Source organism: Chenopodium album, chromosome 19 (assembly GCF_948465745.1).
Source record: "Chenopodium album chromosome 19, dcCheAlbu1.1, whole genome shotgun sequence".
Classification (NCBI taxonomy): Eukaryota; Viridiplantae; Streptophyta; class Magnoliopsida; order Caryophyllales; family Amaranthaceae; genus Chenopodium; species Chenopodium album.
The window spans coordinates 32,315,750-32,337,524 of record NC_137852.1 but is presented as its reverse complement, the minus strand read 5'-3'; the positions used below and the strand labels follow the sequence as shown (position 1 = coordinate 32,337,524).

The 21,775-nt window shown below is 35.5% G+C and overlaps 2 protein-coding genes across 2 annotated transcripts; one reads left to right on the top strand and one right to left on the bottom strand.

Moving 5' to 3' along the window:
• The first annotated feature begins 767 nt into the window (after positions 1 to 767).
• LOC145595153 (OVARIAN TUMOR DOMAIN-containing deubiquitinating enzyme 3-like) lies at positions 768 to 13,746 on the top strand. Its single transcript, XM_081651522.1, has 9 exons — positions 768 to 940; positions 1,025 to 1,093; positions 1,168 to 1,321; positions 1,496 to 1,583; positions 2,222 to 2,285; positions 2,497 to 2,602; positions 2,710 to 2,764; positions 11,004 to 11,057; positions 13,465 to 13,746. The coding sequence occupies exons 2-9, from the start codon at positions 1,072 to 1,074 to the stop codon at positions 13,591 to 13,593; spliced, it is 672 nt and encodes a 223-aa protein (XP_081507648.1). The 5' UTR covers positions 768 to 940; positions 1,025 to 1,071; the 3' UTR covers positions 13,594 to 13,746.
• A 3,096-nt stretch (positions 13,747 to 16,842) lies between these two features.
• LOC145593573 (glutamine synthetase cytosolic isozyme) lies at positions 16,843 to 20,924 on the bottom strand. The gene is made up of 11 exons (XM_081649842.1): positions 20,732 to 20,924; positions 20,237 to 20,276; positions 20,008 to 20,111; positions 18,955 to 19,003; positions 18,729 to 18,835; positions 18,554 to 18,641; positions 18,144 to 18,272; positions 17,974 to 18,048; positions 17,776 to 17,867; positions 17,510 to 17,669; positions 16,843 to 17,276 (listed from the first exon to the last, which is right to left on the bottom strand). Exons 1-11 carry the CDS (start codon positions 20,803 to 20,805, stop codon positions 17,124 to 17,126), a joined length of 1,071 nt encoding a protein of 356 aa, XP_081505968.1. The 5' UTR covers positions 20,806 to 20,924; the 3' UTR covers positions 16,843 to 17,123.
• Positions 20,925 to 21,775: the final 851 nt, after the last annotated feature.

Sequence of the window (21,775 nt, the reverse complement as noted above, 5' to 3'; positions counted from 1 at the left end):
TAGATTAGATAGCAAAAATGTTGCAATTTTCCTAATATAAATATATAGGATTTTTTGACATTTGCTACCACTAAAAACACCTCTCTTCAGATTCGGTACCAATTTAAAAAATTTTTTTTACTTTGTTACCACCAAAATCAGAATTTGTTAAAAATAACTATCACTTAACAAAATCCGTTAGGATTTCCGTTAAGTTAATTAAAAAAAATAATAATAAAATAAAAAAAATATTTTAAAAAAAAAAAACCAGCCACCTCATTGCCACCCCCTCCCCTAAACTGCCACCCACCCCTCCCCCTACCACCTGCCGTTGGCCGGCGCTGGCGACCTCACCCACGACCCACCACGACACCACCCTAACCCCCAAACCCAGACCACCACCACCACCGACAACCCTATACCCAAAACCCACGAACCTAGATCTCACCACCACCACGACACCACCCTAACCCCCAAACCCAGACCATCACCACTGACAACCCTATACCCACGAACCCAGACCACCACCATCGACAACCCTATACCCACAAACCCAGACCACCACCACCGACAACCCTATACCCACGCGAACCCTATACCCACAAACCCAGACCACAACTACCCATCGAAACCACTAAACCCAGACCGTGGGATCGGGTATCGAGGGGAAGGCTAAAGCCTTTTATATCTTATCCAAAAAAGCCAAACAAACTTTGATGCCCCTTTTTTGAAACTAAAGCCTTTTATATCTTATCCAAAAAAGCCAAACAAACTTTGATGCCCCTTTTTTGAAACTAAAGCCTTTTATATCTCTCTTATCCTTTTAATATCTTCTTAATTACACACTACGCCACGGCTCTCCGCGCACTTCGCAACGGTCGCCGCCAATTTTAGAGAATCACAACGGCGGAGGTTGAGGTGGCTGCAACACGGCGGCATAAGCAGTAGCACAACGACGGAGGTTTGCTTTTCATTTAAAATTTATTGTTCCGAATCATTTTTTTTAATCGTTGATTATGGTATTGAAATTCGAATTTGTTGATAGTTGAAGTTGATTTGAAGATATTCCACTTGATTTAGTGTTGTTTATCCATGGCTGTCACAATATCTAACGGTACATTCTTCGCCTTGTTCAAATTTTCTTTCTGGCTTTATTTATCAACTTACTGTTTTCTTTTGTTATTGCAGACACAATTCTTGACAAACTTAGAAATGGTAGTGCTAAATTTGAGCTTGTATCATCTGCTGTTGATTCAATTTCAACTCCCAACACAAATTCCAACCCTATTCAATTCTTTAACAACACCAGTTCTCGATTTTTCGCCCGAATTGGACCTCCGCAGTAAGTTCTTATCCACTTCTACTACCTCCGTTTTAAATTATTTGCAACGATTAGATACTTTCCGCTCACACTTTATGTCAAATCAACGCAAATAATATGAGGTAGTACTTAATTTGTATAATCAGGCAAATTTTTTTATTAAAATTATATATTTTCTTTTAAATTAAACTTCAGAAGTGGAGTTTCTTCTTCAAACATAAAGGTGGAGCGTTACGCAATTCAGAAGGTTACTGGGGATGGCCGTTGCATGTTTCGAGCACTCGTATGAATCTCTTCTTTTTAATTTGTTTATTTGTTTTTATTTTTTATTTTTTTATTTTTTAGAGAGACCCTTAAGGGCAATGATGTAGATGAAATCTTGTACAATTCAGGTTTGATAAACGCTTTGCTATTTACTTATAAGTTTCAACTTCGTTAAGGAAAGAGTTGCATCCTTTCTTCCCCATATTTTTTGTTTTGATTAGCCCTTCATTTCGTAGAGTGCGTTATCATGCCATTGGTTTTTGAAGGTATTGCGCTATAGTTAGCATAAATCTTTTCATTTTCTAGTATCTTGAAAGTGTGAGGGAAAGTGTCTAATCGTTGCATATAATATGTAATGGAGGTAGTATTTGTTCAAATATATGCGCTCAAGATGCATCTTAAATGTAGGCGTAGTGTAGAAGGCTGCAAACAATTCATTCCCCTTAACCTGCTATTGATTCTAATACATGATGCCCATATTAAGCCAAAAATCTATTTTGAATTTTTCTAGGATGATAGTCTACAGATTTGGCAAGTACTGTAGTATTACTGAAATAATGAAACTGGTTTAAAAAATCGAGCTTTGTGTGCGCGTGTGTGTTTGTGTTTTTTTTAATGTTATTGCTCTACTAATAATAAAATTCATTATGACATTAGGTTAAAGGCATGGCTAGGAACAAGGGAATAACTCTTACACCACAACAAGAAAGAGATAATGCTGGTATTTATTTATTTCCTACCCTTCTCACTCTTTCTTCCCTTTTTAATCTTGCTTAACGATTTCAGATACATAAATAGTGCCTATGTAGTGTGTATCTTTTCTAGTTATAATGGATTTGGTTGTTGAAGAGTTAGAATTTTCCTACAATCCAATTGATTTATAACTTGTAAACATCTCGTTATATCTAATTACTAGAAACTTGCTATTACAGATGAGTTAAGAGCTGCAGTGAAAGAAGTTATTTGTGAAAATGAAAATGAACGGCGTCAATATCAGGAGGCAGTCACTGCAATTACTGTTGATGAGCCTTTGCACCGGTTTGTTTATGTTTGGCTGCATCTTATGAAATTTGTGTAGTTAGCGTATTGGTTCTCAATGAGCTCAGCTATGTGCTTTTCGGTCTCATTTATAAGCTTCTTTGCAGATACTGCCAGCGCATTGGACGACATGACTTTTGGGGTGGAGAGTCCGAGCTACTGGTTAGTCCTCTCCAAAGCCTGGTGTATATTAGTATAGCATAGATGTATGAGTCAAGTAGTATGTAATTGTTTATATGCTCAACTGTTATAAGATGTAACCTGTTGACAAGTCCTTGACTAGAGTTGCTAGAACAACTTGTTCTTATGTACACAATGGCTTTATAACGCTAGTCTAAGAAAGGTAATCGACAAAATTACTCTCTTTCTAGCTCCTTTTAGAGTCTATCTGTCTCCTACCAACCAAATATCCCTCGTTACCTTCCTGTCTGGCTGTGTTTACCATTAATATGTCCTTTGTTTGTTCTAGATTCCTCCATCTCATACATAGAAAACCAGTGTAGCAAATCCTACTTTAAGAGCTATGGTAAAGAAAGATGCTCAAGTAAGGAACATACTAGTATATGATTAAATGAATGAGTAATCTGTGTCTTATAAACATGAATTAAAGAACAATATGAACGAACATATAGAAGGATGATACTTTGGAGTTAGCCTTTGGAGCACTAGTGTGAGACCTAGTATGTGATTTTTTTGGCAGTTTGAAACAATGAAATTGGAGGATGTGCAAGTTTCATAAAGGGATTTAAGTTTACAAAAAGATATGTTCATCAGAGAGCCATCTCCAGAAGTTCAATACAAACTTCAAATTCAAATAATTGAATCTACCAAGGAGATGGCTGATTTACAATAATTAAGTCTAACTCAAGTATATGGCGTGTTGAAAAGGCAAGAATGCAAGAGTCAACAATAGATGCCATGTTTAAGAAACAAAAACTTTCTTTTTGAATATATATGCTATAACAGTAACTTTTCCAAACAACACGCTGTTATCTAGTTTTAAATCTACACTAAGCCATAATAATGAATCTTATAACTTCTTACTTCGTAGGTTTCTAGATCAAACTTGGTGGTAAAAGTAACTTAGGGCCTTGCTATCAGTGTAATGACCCCCATTACCTTGTTTAACCTAAATCACAGTATGTTGACAACGACGAGAGAATTCAAGTGGAATGAGATGTGTGGCCTCATTTGTATGTGCATGGTTGGTCGGGCACATGATTAGGGTTAAAGCCTTAATTTCTTGCAAATCTATGGCTATCTTAAATTCTTAATCGAGTACGTAGCTTGGTATATCCTTTTGATGTCAAAGCAGAAAATTTGTTAATTACCTATGTATAATTGTGTTTGCATTATTAAATTATATTATACATTGTATTTGCATAATTGCATTATTAACCTACTATTGAATTTTATAACCCATTTTAAAATTACAACTACTTTTTAATTGTTGAAAATAAATATATGTCTTCATAAAGCTTTTAAGGTGAGGCAACTTGCTTATACTTCCTCCATTTATATTTAGATGTGAGGCATCTTCTTTTACTTACTCCATTTAGATTTAGGTGCAACATTTTGACATTTCCACTATTCACATAATTCAATTTGTTATATAAACAAGAAAAATCATAATCATATATCCACATGGGATCATTTCACATGTATCCCAATGATTATTTTAAAGATATTAACTTTTTATGGGATTTTAATTGTAAATTAAACATATTTGATGACATATTCAGATTTAATACGAAGAATGTTGTGAAAGAGCAGTAATAAATGTGGGGAAAGATTGAGTCTTTTCTATTTCATTCTTATTCTGAAAACCATAAGCTGCGTGCATCACATTCACCCCCATTATATACATGAGCACACCAATCCCTAGAATGATTACCCTAATACAAGAAAAGGACAACTGGCTGTACAAACCAGTGAAGAGAAAATAACAGAAGAAGACAAAGAAAATATAAGAGCAGGAAAGAAATAAGATAGTAGGTATCCTCCTTTCATCAATATTTATAGATATTAATCATTTAAGTATAAAGTTACAAGTGCAAAATGCAAAGTGTATTATTTTTAAGGATAACTAAAGATATGAATTGTCAGGTGAGCTAGCAAGCCAAAACTTTCATGACCCATGCTTTAATGAATAGAGGAAGACGTAAACTTGCATGTCTTGTCCTATACATGTATTTGGAAGGCCCTCCCATCTACTTTGATTGCTTGTTTTGGTGAATGGTGACAATGTAGCATAAATTTACTTAATTGAACCTGAAATAACATGTCAAATTGTCTGCAGAAGGCACAATTGCAAATTCTGCACCCTGCCAATTATTTTCTTGAAAATCTAAATAAAATGTAGGTATGGTCCAACCAATGGTTTCCTTCTTGTCCCAATTTCAACATGATCCCATTCCTCATTTTTGTGGGTGGGGGTATGGATGACTAGATGAGTTGTAGGGTAGGCTAGCAATCACTTTCTTCTTTAAGGCAGAGTTAGAGTTAGCCTGACACCTGACCAGTAAGCAGAAGTTGTGAATTACCTTGATGCACCAACTCTAATTATACATAGGTAACTTAAAAGGGAGAACTTTCTGGACGAAAATTTCCTTTGTCATAATGTCTAACATCTTTTTACTCCAACCAACCATATGGCACTTGGATCCATTTTGTGGCTCCTATTGTGAAGTTTGCTCATGAAACATGCCCCAAGGGATGAGACACTTAGATATAATGCACAAATGGTGATCACAGTTGAAATCAGTATCTTGCACAGTTGAAATAACAGTATTTCTAGGTTTTCACTGATAATTTTGATTCACAGTGTTCTATTTTTTCAATAGGATACTCTGATGCTTTTGTTTTCCTTTTGTTTTCTTTTTTTATTTTTATTTTTTTTAACAGAAATACAAAGAGAGTCTGTCCTTCCCCTTTTCTAACTGCTTTCTCTAGCCTCCCCTGTGATACAAAATTATTGTTAATGACCCAGCTAACACAATGGAACATGTATACTGGAACATGTATAATAGACCTTGTCCGGGTCGGGTCAATTTCGGGTCGGGTCATTTCGAGTTTCGGGACAAGATCGGGTCAACACTTCGGGTCGCTTTTGGGTCGGGTCAAGTTCGGGTAGGGTCAATTTGGGTTGGGTCATATCTGGTCGGGTCAATTTTTGAGTCGATATATCGGGTCAAGTTAGGTCAAGATCGAGTCAGGTTGTTGGGTCAATACTGGGATTATTCTAAAATAGTTACTCATATCGATCCAAATGATGCCTGAATAAACAGACAGGATTCGAACCCTTAAAATGTGAGTCGGATTGAGATTTGAACTTGGATCAACCGAATTCGGATCTGGATTTGAACCTGAGTCCACGATTCAGATAATAAGCAGATCGGATTCCGATTTAGCTACATCCGACCCGAGTCCGATCCATTGTCATTCCTAATTACGGTTATTTTCTATTTGGGTCTACTCGGGTCAAATATTTGGCTTAAATTGGTTAGGGTCATTTCAAGTATAAGGTAATTTTAGTTAGGTCACTTGTGGTTTCGAGTTTATTTTGGTCAATCAATTCAAGTTAAATTAAGGTAGGGTCACTTTGGGTATTGGGTCAATTTCGGGTCGGGTTACTTCGGGTTTTGGATCAAAGTCGGGTCAATTTCACTTTGGTTCGGGTATGGGTCGGGTCGGGTTGATTTCGGTTTTCGGGTCACTACTTTCGGGTCGATTTCGGGTCATTGAGTCTAGTCAGGATTGCCAGGTGTGTCTATTTTTATTGATAATTTTGATTCACAGTGTTATATTACTCCCTCCATTACGAATTACTCGCAACAAAGAGGAGGATTGCAAACTCCTAGGCAAAATATCTTAAGTGAGATTATTGAAAAATAAGAGGATATACTTATTATTAATCCGACCCAATAAAAAAATAAAAGATAAATAAACCAAAATAAAAAACCACCACCCAGCACCATGATACCACCACCACAACCTAGCCACACCACCACCCAACAACCACCATCCAACAGCACCACATGAACCACCCACGGTCGAACCACCCACTACACGAACCACCCACTGTCGAACCACCAAGCACCACCACCCAGCACCATGAAACATTGAAACCTAAACCACGGGCACCACCACCACCCAGCACATCACCTATCACGAACCACCCAGCACGCACACGAACCACCCAGCGAACCCAGAAAATTTGAACCACCAACCAAATCTAGAAAAATCGAACCACCAACCCACGAATTCAAACCTTGAAAACCACCAACCCAGCACCAAAGTCGAACCACCAACCACCAAAGTCGAACCACCAACGATCCACCAAATTCGAACCTAGGAAATTCGAACCCAGCTGGAAAATTCTAACCCACAAAAATTTGAATCCAGAAAAAGCTTTAGCAAAAATGACGAAACAACAACAAAAGGAACAGAGAGAAAACGAAGGCGGCGACAAGGAAGAACACAACGGCGGTGACTTCTGGCAATGGTAGCAGTCGCCATAGAAGGTTGCGCTGGTAGTGGTGGTGGTTGCCAATGAAGATAGAGTGGAGATCGGTGGTAGTGGTGGTTGCCAATGAAAGTGGTGATGAATTTATATGGAATGTAAAGATGTACAATTCGACTAGATCTACCAGAAAAACGCCCAAATTAATTTTAAAATTCGGCCTCTACTAGAAAAAACTCCCAAATTAATCCATAATTTCTCAAGAACATTAAAAATTATCCAACTTCTTTTTTACCAATAATATGATAAAACTATAAGAACAACTTCAGATCTACTAGACTACAACAAAAGATAGTAACAAAATGCAACTGCAATATTAAAAGCTGGTTCCTTGTTAAAATTCTCTTTTACTTTACTTGATCTTGATCCTTTATTTTTTCAATTCATATCCTGAGCTTAATATTTGATGAGTAATTATGAGCTTGCTTGAGATTTGAGAATGAAAGAGAAAAAACAAAGCAAAAATATAAGGGGAGAGGAGTATATAGCGGCTGTGAATGAACTTAGGAGGAGAAGTGTCTAGGGTTCTTTTTTGTAAGTGAATGAATGATAAGAGTAAGCAACTACTCTGTGTAGTACTAATTCCGGAGGAGTGACTTAGGGCCTGTTCTCATACGTTGAAAACTTGAAATTCAGTTAGTTCAGTTCAGCTCCTAATTTCCTTCTCTTATAAAATATTCATTTCATTTCATTTCAACTCAGCGTCAATGAGGAACAAACCCTTATTTTATTTTATTTTATCTTTTCCATATAAAATTGCTGTATTTTTTCTACATGCCACGTTTAATTTTTTATTTATTTATTTATTTATTTAATATTTTTTATGAAATTATATATAACATATTCATAATAAAAAATTATCGAGCAGCTCGGGAGCTTATCGAGTCGAGTAGTAGCTTGTGCGACTCGTGCTCATTAAGGTTATGAGTCGAGCCAACTCGAACTCGACTCCAGTTTTGACCGAGCGTTGACCAAGTCGATCGCGAGTTGCTCAACTCGATTAGCACCCCTAATACTGTATAATTGTTGCTTGATTTCAATTAATGGATTTCTGCAGTCAATCTGCCCATCTCCTTCCACAGTTAGCCAGCTTAGAAGTCTCCTGTCTATTGTGATGATATTAATGTGCAACTTATTCCTTTTCTGAGCTTTTGCTATGCTATACTGAAGTGCTTTAACTAAGGTTCCTTGCTCGTACTCAGGACTTCCTTTTCTCCTTGCCAAATAATTCCTTGTTCAGTCGTCATCATGTGTGCTACTGTTCCTCGATTCCTCATCTTCCAGACTCCTGCGCAAGAGATGTTTGTTCTTGTGTACTGTTCTTCACCCTGGATTAGCTCGTACTTCTCTTCATTCTCTCATATTTGCCTTGAGTTCAGTGTTTTCTGCTCTTTGTCTTCGACCTGTGTACTAGCTTTTTCCTTTAACAAAGACATTTGGAAAGGCAGTACCCTCTGGGTCTCTTGAGACGGTTGATCTCTCTATTAATTTCTTCTGCCCTTGCTATGATGTTTATCTCCATCAATGATTTGCAGGGTTCTGATCTATACCTTGGTTGACTATCCTGTTCCTAGACAGAACAGCCTTGGGGGTGCTGATGAGTAGTCCGTGCCAATATTGTTACTATCAGGCTCCTTCTGCAACTAAGTCGACCAGTTATTTCCAATCTGTCACAAGTCAACTATTTCTCGATTATCCACATTTAGATCTATATTACCACTCTTCCAGGTACTTTTGATTATTCGACTCATCTTCACAGCACATCATTTGCTGCTATATTTATTCCTCTTATTTTAAGCTCACTTCCAACTGGTTTGGCCTTGTTCAAAACTTTCCAGAGAAAGAGTATCTTACTAGGCTGATCCTTCCTTTTCCAGCTTTTGTTGTCTCTTTTTCTCCTCACTTCTCCTTCTTCACTCTTTGCAATGGCTTTAGCCTTTATATACCCAGTTCTAACTGTGTAGACTGTAGACTCCACTCCTCCCCTCCTTCCATACAATTTGATTACCTTCCTACTCCTTTTGGGCAATGAGAATGAATGTATTTCAACTACCATTCTCTCATTGTAGAGCTCTTTGCACCTATATATATATTCCATCAGGTACCTGACATTATACACCTCCCCCAATCGATCTTCAATTCTCCGCGGTGGCTCATGACCATCACCCAAGGATGGTGAATTTTTACTAGGCAACCAACCACAATTAGCCATGAACATCCCGAATTTAAAAACTGAATTCCCCATTTAAAGCCATAACTCTCCCTAGAATCGTCGAAGAAGTTTATCCTATTGATTTTGTACGTTTTTGCCCTGAAAAATGAGTTTTCACTTAGAAGCGAGTTCTCTTGTTGAATAATTTTCCAACCTTATTTAGCTAGGAGCACCTGGTTGAACCATCTATCATCCTTAATCCCAAGACCTCCTTCGTCATTTGGCTTACTAATGCAGTCCCACCTCTTCCAGTATATGCCTCTGTTTTTTGTCCACTAGAACTTGCCACTACTGTTTTATATATATAGGGTCAAACGAAAAGGGTCTTATAATTAGAAGGATTATATGCGCATATTTTTTGTACTAAATGTGCATATATTTTGAACTAAATGTGTCTTAAAAATTAAAAAACCTACGCCTTAAATAAAATTTCTCTTCCATTTTCAAGATCTTATCTACCTCTTCTCCGACCATTGTTAATGCTCATAACTTTCTCTCTCCTCCAAGCTCCAACAATGGTGGCCAATCTACTGTAACTCACTTGTACTTTCTCTCTCCAACACTTTCTTATTTGACGTAACCACCGCTCGATGCCCACTACAACCGTCAATCTCACTCCAATTCGCCCACCTCCTCTTCATAATCTTTCCTTCCACGGTCACCGAAATGATAATATTATTGCAACAAAGGTTGTTGAAATTTGTTGAAATGAATTTTTCGACATCAAATTTGAATTAAATGTTATTTTTGAGTTTTTATATAATAAGACCCCTTGCTCTAGGAGTATTAAGGTCGCATTCTGGACTTCTAGGAGGGGGGTGTAGTTAAGAGACACCTAGCCGTTCCACAAACAACAATGATGTAGAGTCGTAATAGGAGATTGGTGGTACTGTTAATGAATTTAACAAGAGGTTGATTATTCATATTGTGAAAAATGAATTTGCATAATTTTTAAATTAAATATGCATAATATTTGTATTAAATGTGCATTACTTTTGTTGAATAATGAATTTAAGGAGGTTTTTTCAAATAGTGAAAAATAAATGTGCATAATTTTTGTATTAATTGTGCATAATATTTATACTATATGTGCATTTCACAATGGTGAAATGTGAATCGTTGATTCATTTGAACGTTCAAGATTCTTTCTCATACTTCTCATTATAAGATCTTTCTCATTTCATATATATATATATATAATTGTAAGTTTGTATTCACTAATTTTTTTTATCATGTTATTTTGTAAAGGAAAAATGGTAAATAAAATGTTTTTGGCGGGAAAATTTTTATTGCGGATGCAACACATTTAATTTTGGGATAACTCCGGTGATTAAATTAGTATATAGTATAGATGCTCATTGGACATTTGAAAGCTGATAATACATTTGCTCCTAGAGAGCATAGAACTGAGTTAATTAAATTTAGAAGAAAATTTTAATTACATGTATTTGTTTAGACCTAAATCTAAGGCTGTAGGACCGTGTTGCCCGAGTGCTGTTCATTCTTTTTACAACACTCACATGGATCTTTTACCAGATTCGGATCTGGCAGTCTTCATTGTGGTGCTGCTGTTTCTTGCTGATATTCTGCATATGCCTGATGTCTTCAGAGACAAAAAAAGTATGATAGACATGCATTTATATTGCGGGTGACTTGTTTCTGTGCAGGTATTGTCAAAGTTGTGTAATAAGCGGATTATTGTGTATATACCAGAAACAGAGGTTAGTATTCTAGTTGGAGAAACAGATTATTTATTTTTTTGTCTATATTATGTTGTATAGTGAAGATTCTGCTTTCTGCCTTATAGCAATAGACTTTTTAGGGGTGCTTTAGTATTTTTGAAAGGAAAAATTGAAAACAATAATCCCACCTTTGCTCAGCCTGCTCAAAACGAGTCCACCTTTGGATATTGTGGGAACAAGCCCACCTTTGGATATTCTGGGAACAAGCCCACCTTTTACCCTTTGTTTTCTTAAAGCAAGCCTTCGACCGGTTTTTAATTTGGTAACTGATTTTAGAAGGTGGCATGCCATGTGTCACCTTCTATTGGCCCTATTTTTTAAAATAATTAACTAAAAAAAATAAAGGGTTTTTCTATACAGTGCCTCCGATTTGTAGGTGTAGTTGATCTAAAATTTATATACACCCAAGTTCAAATTGCACCTAAGATTATTTTCTACTCATTTTACATTTTTTGCTCATTTTATAAAGGAAATTTTGAGTTTTGCTACCATGAAAACACCATGTTTTGACTTTTGCTACCAATTTAAAATTTTATTTTGGTACCTCTTAAAGTACAAAATATAGCTTTTACTACCACTTAACATAATTCCTTAGGGCTTTGTTAAGTGGGGACCACTATTTAATTATTTTTTATTTAATTTATTAAAGAAAAAACTTCTAGCTAGCTCGCAGTCACCCTTCCCCTCTCCACTAGCTGACCCTACCCCCTCCCTTTCCCCCACCCACCTTGCCAGTGCCCACCAAACCCTTTACAATCTATGCAATCCTCTCATTGGCCTCAATTGAAACAAGGGTGAATTGGGTTGTAGAAAACGGAGGAATTTGTTTGAGGAATTGAGAATTAAGGGTTTGGATAAAGGGTTTAATGGGGTTTTGAGGGTAGCTACAATTATGGAGAAGAGGGTTTAATGGGTTTGTTGTTTAGCAATTTCAAGTTGCTTGATTTGGGAGATCCGGTGCTGTCGATCAGCGGTTGCTCGGTTTGCAAAATGTTGCTGTTGTTGCGCGGCTGCTTGTGTCTGCAACTAAGGTGGGTTCGATTGGTGGTGTTGTCTGCGCCTGTTGATAGTGATTGGAGTGGTAGTGGCAAGGTGATTTTGGTGAGGCTAATGTGTTGCGGCTGCTGCTTGTTGTGTTGGGGTTGTGTGAACGATGTCAATGAGATTGAAGGGCGAAGGAAGGCGGTGGAAGGGTCGCCGACACTGGGGGATTGTTTGGGCGCCGACAGCTGGCACGGAAAGGGTGGCTGAGGAGGGAGGGGTGGCTCTGGAAGGTGGCAGTGAGGGTGGCTGGTTGGGCCTTGCTAATAGAAATAGTCACCAATACATTAAATGGTAGCAAAACCTATATTTTTTTTTTTATTTTAGGTGGTAGTAAATTAAATAGTTTTTCTAAGCTATGCCCTTAAGGTAGTTGAGTTTTTAAAGTGTACTCATATTTTTTCAAATTTCTAATTTGTGCCCCTCAACTCACTACCATTAATGAACCCTCCTTGGGACTTCCACGTCACCTAAAATTAACTATAAACTTAATAGAATGATGATAAAAGGTAAGGAAATGGTAGGAGAAAGAAATCTTAGCCACCGCAACCCTAATAACGAAAACTGAAGCCACGAAAACACACTCTCAATTAACTTTTAAACAACTAATAAGGGTACTTTTTAGTATTGATAAGGAGTTAAAGGGCACAGCTTAGAAACTTGAAAAAGCATTGGTACACCTTAGAAACTCGAATACCTTAGGAGTATAGCTTAGAAAAACCCTAAAATAAAATAAAATTTTGAATGGGTAGCAAAAGTCAAAGAGGTGTATTTTTTATTAACCAAACAAAAATTACCCTTTGGTGCACCTACCTCTATGTTTACCTATGTGTATATATAAGATATTATATTGCTCGTGACATGATTTAAATTCTTGTTATTCCTTTTTGATCTAACCTTAACTAAGAGTCATATGCATACTATTTTTTTAATCTGAAAGCTGGTCTCTTAAGATTGATTTGAGAAAACAAGCCACCAAAACTGGATTATTCGAAAGTTGAAATTACCCCAAGACATAAGAAGAGTTCAATAAATCAATATTATTGATGTTAATTTTGTTGTTTACCTAGATTGATTTCTATGTGTAAATCACATTCTCAATAAACTAGCTTAAACTTATGTGCATAAATAAAATTTGTACAAAAAATTACTAACTCCTATCCTATCGTCTGTTTCATAATTAATAGTCATATTACTAGTTCAAATAGCATTATTAATGTTATTACAATTTCCACAACAATTCGTTACATGGGTTTTCAATTATTGGATTTTTAAAATTAAATTTTACTGTATTTTATTTAATTGTTCAATTTTAGTTTTTCCTAATGACGGTTTATTTTTGTAGCATAAAAGTGGCAAGTGGGGGTCTGGATTCATTCCAATTGCAGAATATGGAGCAGTAAAGAAAAAGCAACCACAACATGTTGTGAGATTACTTTACAGTGGAAGGAGCCATTATGATCTCCTTGTTTGATTATCATCTTCTATTTTGTCGAATGTTTAACAATGTTCCTAATGTAACTCCAACATCTTTGTATAATCCACTTTAAATATAAATTTTTTTTCAATTTTTTTTTTTACAAAAAAAAATTTATGGGTTAATCTACTGGTAACCCTGTTTTTTTCACTTTTCTACGTTGTGCCCCAACATATATGACTTTCTACACTGTAACCCCAATATACTTTTTGTTTCTATACGTTAACCTTGCCGTTAAAAAATTCCGTTAGTGGGGCCCACTATCCATTTATTAATATTATTTTTATCGAATTGGTATTCCGTCAAAGGTTTCGGGGCTATTTTGCTTCTTAGGGGTACAAATTGAGCTCAGATTTGGCAAAAAAATAATGTACATGCCTCGTTTTGCTTATTAAGAAATGTCTCGATTTACGTGTTGACATTTTAACACACAAAACGAGACATTTATGTTATTTTTTTGTCAAATCTGAGCTCAATTTGGTTCCCTAAGGACCAAAATAGCCCCCGAAACCTTTGACGGAATACCAATTCGATAAAAATCATATTAATAAATGGAGAGTGGGCCCCACTAACGGAATTTTTTAACGGCAACGTTACTGTATGGAAACAAAAAGTATATTGAGGTTACAGTGTAGAAAGTCATATATGTTAAGGCACAACGTAGAAAAGTGAAAAAAAAACAGGGTTACTGTATAGAAAAACCCTAATGGAAAAAAAAATCTTGAATGACGAGCACTAGAAATGAGAGAGCACAAGAAAATCAAGAATACTAAATTATTAGAGGCAGTAATACAAGAAAATAATTCACTTTTGTAGAAATAGGTTCACAAAGGAGTGATACAAAGAAGGTGTACCGTGTGTTGGATATACAATTGGGGAGTGTCTATGAGGACGAAATATCAGGGGCTCGGAAGATAAGGATGGACCATTCGCATATGATGGACAACATTTAAAGTTAGTAGTTGATGTATGGTGGTGGAAGTGTGGACCATTCGCATATGATGGACAACCATTAACTGAGGAGGGGCTTTCTAAAAAAAACTCTCGAGGCAGTTACTTTCCTTTGTTTTGCAGGACTCAGTTTGACTAGATGAGCCGGCTTCCTCACAACTTAGACCTCGAAATTCTATTGCATATACAATTGGTGTTGTTTGTGGGAACACGTCTAAGTCATGGTAACCACTCGTTCGAACCGATCTCTCTCAAAACATTGGTGGGTGGAATCGTACCAGGCCTAGTCACGCCCACCCCGCTAGCCGCGAAATAATTCGCAATCTAACTGTGAAGATCAAGGTGACAACATGGAGGTTGAACAACCCGTTGATTAAGGAGATCAGCCACTTGTGATATTGTTAATCACCATATTGCATGTTAATTTAAAGAGAATATTGTAATTGAATATCATGACTAATAGGATAAATTTGGATGACCGTTTTAAGTTCCTTTCTAATCTTGTTGTTTAATCAAGTGGTCACAAATATATAGAATTAAGTGTGCGTTAATATTCAACGAAATTAGCCTAATCTAGTTTGGATCAAATGGAATCTTTGTTTTTATGCCTTAGATCATAGGAAATACTTTTCACTATAAAAATCGAATATAGGCCAATACGGGAAAATGTGACTCTATGAATCTTATCATCATCCTCGATCCTCCTTTCGTGATTTCGAACCATATAAAGTTAATAATCTCATAAATTATGAATGACGTGTAACCCTCATGAGTCAATCGTTATTGCCTTTCATTGTCCCTAATTCGTGTTTGACTTAAATAATTCGTGAATGGTTTACAAGTTCCTTAAAACCTTGTTGGCGGCTCCCTACTTTCTTTGTCCATAATCGTATAATGTCAATTCTTACTTCGTATGATTGTCAAACATATTCACACATGCTTGAGTAGGTGCACTTCAATCGATGCCTACAGCTGGCCACACCGTAGTGTGTGTACGGTGTGGCCAGCTACATATTCTTAATTTTTTTTTCCCACATCTCACTCTTCATTATATTCTCTCTCCTACCTTCCACGAGGATGATTGTTACAACATACAAACAAATTCATTCAAAAAATTTACAAAAAAAGCAAGTAATTTGAAAACCCCCAAATCGAGAGCAAGTAATTTGAAAATCCCCAAATCCATTTTTAGGGGTTTTACGTGCAATTTTCGGCAAAATTTTTAAGCAATTCCGCACCTCATAGCTCCAATTTCGATTCAAATTGTTGGGTTTATAGGTTTGTTTGGTGGGTTCTGGGTTGGTTTCCACCTTCTCTTTCTCTTTTTCCTCAATTTTCAGCCATTTTTACGACCTTTAATTCTCTCTATTCTACTGTACACAGTTTGCATTGTCAAGTTATTTTTCGTTTTTTCCTCGTCAATTTGAGTTAATTTGTAAATTCAATAGATTTAAGTTTTTTTTTTTTTGGTTTAATAATGATTGAATTCGAGCTTCTACAACTTTCTCGACACTTTGTATAAAAAGCACAAGGGTTACTCGGTCAATTTGGGTTATTTGGTCAGAGATTACTCGATCGATCAGGGGTTACTAGGCAAGTCAAGAGTTACTTGATTAGGGGTTACTAGGTCATTCAGAGGTTTCCCGGTCAGTTGGGAGTTACTTGTGTGTGGCTAGCCAGTAGTTATTGCCCCATTATTAATGAAAATAACCTATATCTTATTCATAAAGTTGCTCTTGAAAGAATAAATAAATTAAAAGTGTGAAAGAAATGATATTATCCTAAGGGGTTTTTTTTTTTTTTAGAACATTAATAATTTAATATTGGTTAGTTTTTTTTTTTTTTTTTTTTTTTTTTTTTTTTTTTGACAAATAGAACAAAGAAAGAAACAAAACAAACAAAGAAAATATTGGTTAGTTGAAACATACTAAGGGGGCGTTTGGTTCGCGGATTATAAGTATAAGGTATGGGTTTAGAATGACCAAAACCCAAACCATATGTTTAGTTGTCAAAAATATGATTTTTAAACCCATATCTCAAACCCATGAGGTATGGGGTTTGGAAACCTTGGGGGAAGGTAGGTTTGGCTCATTCCATTCCCTTAGATATCAAATACATGAAATTAAGGGATGACATTTCATTCCAGAATTAAACCAAACACATGGTATTAAGTATCAAGTTCCAACCCGATACCACCTTAACCCTATTCCTGATTCCAAATCTATACCACTGTGCAAACCAAACGCCCCCTAATGGTTTTATTTTTTGAAAAATCATATAATTAGCAGCATAATTCAGCAGTAGAAATAGGCAAATAGCCCTATAAAATATTTTATTTCTTCAATATTTGTTTGAAAGGAAAAAGATACAACAATTTTTAGGAACTAATTAGTGCAAGGAATTGGTGTTATTTAGCTTGTAAAGCAGCTTAAGCAAAGCAATGGTTTACACAATGACCAGTTTGTATAGGAATTCGAAAAATAGACGCAAAATCCTAACAGCTTGAGTAGACAGCTGCTGGTTTAAAGCAAATGACTTAATATAGAAAGGGTGGTTAAAGATTGAAGCTTGGTACTCTATGGTTTCCAAAGAATAGTGGTTTCTGCAATCATGGAAGTGACAACATAAGGGTCCATGTTAGAAGCTGGCCTTCTGTCCTCGAAATATCCTTTTCCCTCCTTTTCAGTGTCTCGTCCAACACGAACTGATGCACCTCGGTTGGCTACTCCCTGCAGGTAATTAAGAATTCAATTTTACTGAGAAGTCTACCCTCATTTTATGTGACAATAACATTAACAGGGCTGGGAATTGAACACATACAAAAACAGGATGTAAAGAAAAGGTAAATACTAACAATACTGCAGAAACTGTAGTTACTACTAATACAAGGAATAATAAAATGCAGTATAAATTAGAATAACACTCTGAGATTGACATTTAGTGAAAAAGAATTAACACTTACCCACAAGAAGGTTGAAATGCTGGCTGTTTCGTGTTTACCAGTGAGACGGCGCTCATTTCCTTCACCATAAGCAGCAATGTGTTCCTTGTGCCTTAATCCAAGCTTTTCAATAGCTTGTTTAATGATTTCATAGCCACCATCTTCCCTCATGGACTTAGTGCTACAATCATCAAAATTGCCCTTTAGTGATACTTATTTAACATTGTGAAAACATTACTCCGTATATACAAATAGTACATGAAATGATTAATGCAAAAATCAAGCACCTGTAGTTTGTGTGAGCACCAGCACCGTTCCAATCACCTGGAATTGGCTTTGGATCAAAAGAAAGAGCCACTCCAGCAATCTCAGTAATCCTCTGTCAACATATAACCAATGGACATTTCATATTAACATTTGAAATTATGTTTTATACTAAAGAAAATGCACATTCACTTAGAAGAATACATAATTTGTCAAAATACCTCCAAAATGTAACGAGCTACCCATAACTCATCTCCAGCAGAGATTCCAACTGATGGACCGACTTGGAATTCCCACTACAGAAAGATAAAGATAACGGGTTTAACAAAACAGCAAACACAAAGTCAAGTTTCACAAGTCGTGCAGTTATTGAAAGCATTATTCACTTTACCTGTCCTGGCATCACTTCTCCATTGATTCCACTAATGTTAATTCCTGCATAAAGGCAAGCCTTGTAGTGTGAATCAACAATGTCCCTTCCAAAAGCTTTATCAGCACCAATACCACAGTAGTAGGGGCCCTGTATACAACACACGCAAGTAGTCACATTATTACCAGTCCTGTCCTTCATAAGCTAATTAAAATTTTAGTGACGTCCAAACCAGAAGACACTTACAACAACAAGCAAATTACATTGCAATTCTAAACAAGAAATAAATTTCATCAATGGATTGCCTAAACCTGATTTTCTAAATCTTACAAAAATCAAAAAGTTATTCTCGTCTATACTTCATTTTGGCTGTGTCCTGCTCGTATTTCTTAGGAGAAAGCACAAACAAATAATCAAACAAGTCAAATCACCTGTGGACCAGGAAAACCTCCAACAGGCCAGCCGATGGGCCAATTAACGTCCTTTTGCAGCAAGGTGTACTCCTGCTCAATACCGTACCTGTGCATTTCACAAGAATACAAGATTATAACTACATGAAGAATATCAAAACAAAAATTAGCCAAGCACCATTGCAGATAATTTTACCAAGGCACTTCAGCAGCTACATCTGGATGGCTGAATATCTTTGCAGCATCGTGTCTCTTGTTGGTTGGGATTGGTTCTCCTTGGGGAGTATATGCATCGCACATAACCTGGTGCCAGAATTAAAATGTAAATTGTCGTACAAACATATATAGCTTAATTACTAACAAATTTACACTAGAAAAGAAAGTTAAAAATGTTTTAACACGGTGAAAAAAGGGAAACTCACAAGAATATTGTTGCCCCTCCTGAATGGATCTTTGAAGATAGCTTGTGGGCTAATTCAAAAACAAAACAGAGTTAAAAATGAATAATCAACTAGACCAATGCAAGCCTGATAATCAGGTGGGCTATAATTAAATAAATCATTATTAAAACAGTTACCTCACAGATAAATTTACAAGGAAAAAAAAATTCCAAAATAAATATAAAAAAAACAAAACAAAACATTATTTCCAAATACTATTTCACTACAAATCATCATCTTCATGTCTCTATCTTCTCCTAAAATGTTAGGATACGAAAGCGATATTTGAGCTCGAAAACATTCCTGTGAACCTAGACAACAAGCCAACAATAAACTCATGGACCACTAAAACTATGATTAGATGATTGTTTGGGCAATATTTGAATTCGAGTAGGGCCGGAGTTCGCAACAGTGACCTATCAAGCATTGAATTATGAATATGATTGACGATTACACATAGTTTAATGAACATTCAGACAGATTTGAGTTTTATAGCTGTCCTCTCTACTTAAATGGTGTACATTATTTTTGTGTCAATAGGTATGTGTTACAGGTACTAGTTGTGCATATGGTTGAGGACATCAGGCTCCAGTTCAAAGCTAAGAGCAAGAATCATTCATACCATTTCTTGGTTATTTATTCATGCACAATTACTGTATATAATTCATGTCATCATCTCAAAGCTGTCTTAATATAACTACCTAGTTTTTCTTTTTTTTTTTTTTTTTTTTTTTTTTGTACATACAAGACTTGTGATTCACTAAACATTCACATTTTTAGTTTAAAATAGAACATTTATTAATGAATGCACAACCAAATAAAAGGTACGAACAAATAGCTTTTCAAATAGTCACGTGACATCTTGTTAGATTTGTAACTTTTTATAACGTTTACTTATCAATATGGTTACATATATGCATTAGCAAACGTGATAAAAGTAAATGTGTTAACTAATTTGGAATCGGCGAAACATGAATTAGGAATTACTTGAAAGAAAGGGAAGTGAAGTACGGAGTAAAATACAAAAGAACATACTAGAGAATGACTTCACTGTCTTCACCAGGAGCTTGACCAGTGCTAGATCCATCATAATTCCATTTTGGCAACTCTTTTGGATCAGAAATTGGTCCATTGAGTGTCTATACAAAACCATGTATAAAAACAAAATTATATTTTTTTGCCAACTTTCCAAAATAAACATTTTCCTTATAAAAATGATGGGTTTTATGTTTAATGACCAAAAATAAAACAAGGTAATCCTTACTCTTGCTTTACTTCTCATGTCCATACCAGATCCACCAATCCTGAAATAAATTTACAACACATGATTTCAGAGTATTCCAAATATTTAACAAAGAAATACTACTAAATTTGACCTGCCTAAAACCCCACTATTTATTTACAAATATTTTGTTGCCAATACTAACAGGTTGGTTAAAAATAATGGACACAATAAAGGGTATAATAATATAAACTATTTTGTACTTCTTGGAATTATTGGTATATACATTAAATTGTAAAAGAAAAAATGGCAAGAACAGAACGAATAACAATAGGCCAACCAAAAATTATCAGTGAGAAGTTTTTTTTTTTTTTTTTTTTTTTTTTTTTTGTATGAAAGGTGAATATTTTTGGAAATCAGTAATATTTAAGAAAAATCAGCTAGAACATAAGGAAAAATATTTTTTTTAAAAAAAAATATAGAAAGAAGAAGCTTGATATTGTGAAAAAGATGGTGTGTAGAAGTGAGGAAACTGACCATATGTACTCAGCAATCAGCTTATCAGTGGAGTCTGAGAGATTAAGGTTAACGAGATCTGAAAGAAGCGACATATTTTTCGGGGATTTGGATGAAAAATTTTGGAAAATAATATAGAGATCTTTCTCTTTTTATGAGACTTTCAGGAATATGATTCTTATGAGTTATGATTTTCAGAGACGTGGAGAAGTTCTAATTTATTTATAGATGAAATTTATGATTATTTATTGAATAGAATAGTGGGAGGAAGTCGTTAATACGGCCGAGAGCTGTCAAATCGGGGTGCGCTTTGGCTTTGTACCGAACCGAGTCGATTATGGATGGGATGGTTCATTCCTTGGTTTTGTTTGGTTGGAACTAGAGGCGTCAATTCGGTGTTTAGGTCGGATTCGATGAGGTCGGATTGGGTCCAATTTCAATATTAAGTAATGCTTAATTGCAACGTCGATACAAGTCGAAATCTGAATTATATATTTTTCGGGTCTGTTTCAAATTAGGTTGGTCAGATCAGGTTTTGACAAATCTAGTTCAAACGGTACCGGTTCTCTTTAATAATGTAGTCATAGTCATGTAAAGTGTTATTAGATTCATTTTAATTTACTACAATATCAAAGTTTATTATTTTAATCCTCTATAATATGACATAGTCATATGTTCCATAATCAGATGTGTCAACTCGGGTACGTAGATTGGTTTCGCTAAGACCAGGTCGATCGGATCGGGGTTTGTTTCAAAGTTTAGTCATGTTGTATTATAGGGTTCATATAAGGTAAAATCTTAATTGAGTTTTTCTCAAGTCATATCAGTTTAGGTTGATTAGAATAGTTTTTAACATCTGCTTATGACTTTGTGTATTATTTAGTAGTCACATAGTACATATCGAATTTGACGAACTTTTCATAATATCAAATTTCGTTAATATTAATAATACACAAATAAAAGTTATTAACGGTTAAAAAAATACGGAGTATGTCTCAACTTGAATTAAGAGTATATCAGTTAAAAAAATGAGGCCTCATTTTGTTGATGTAGAAAATAAATTCC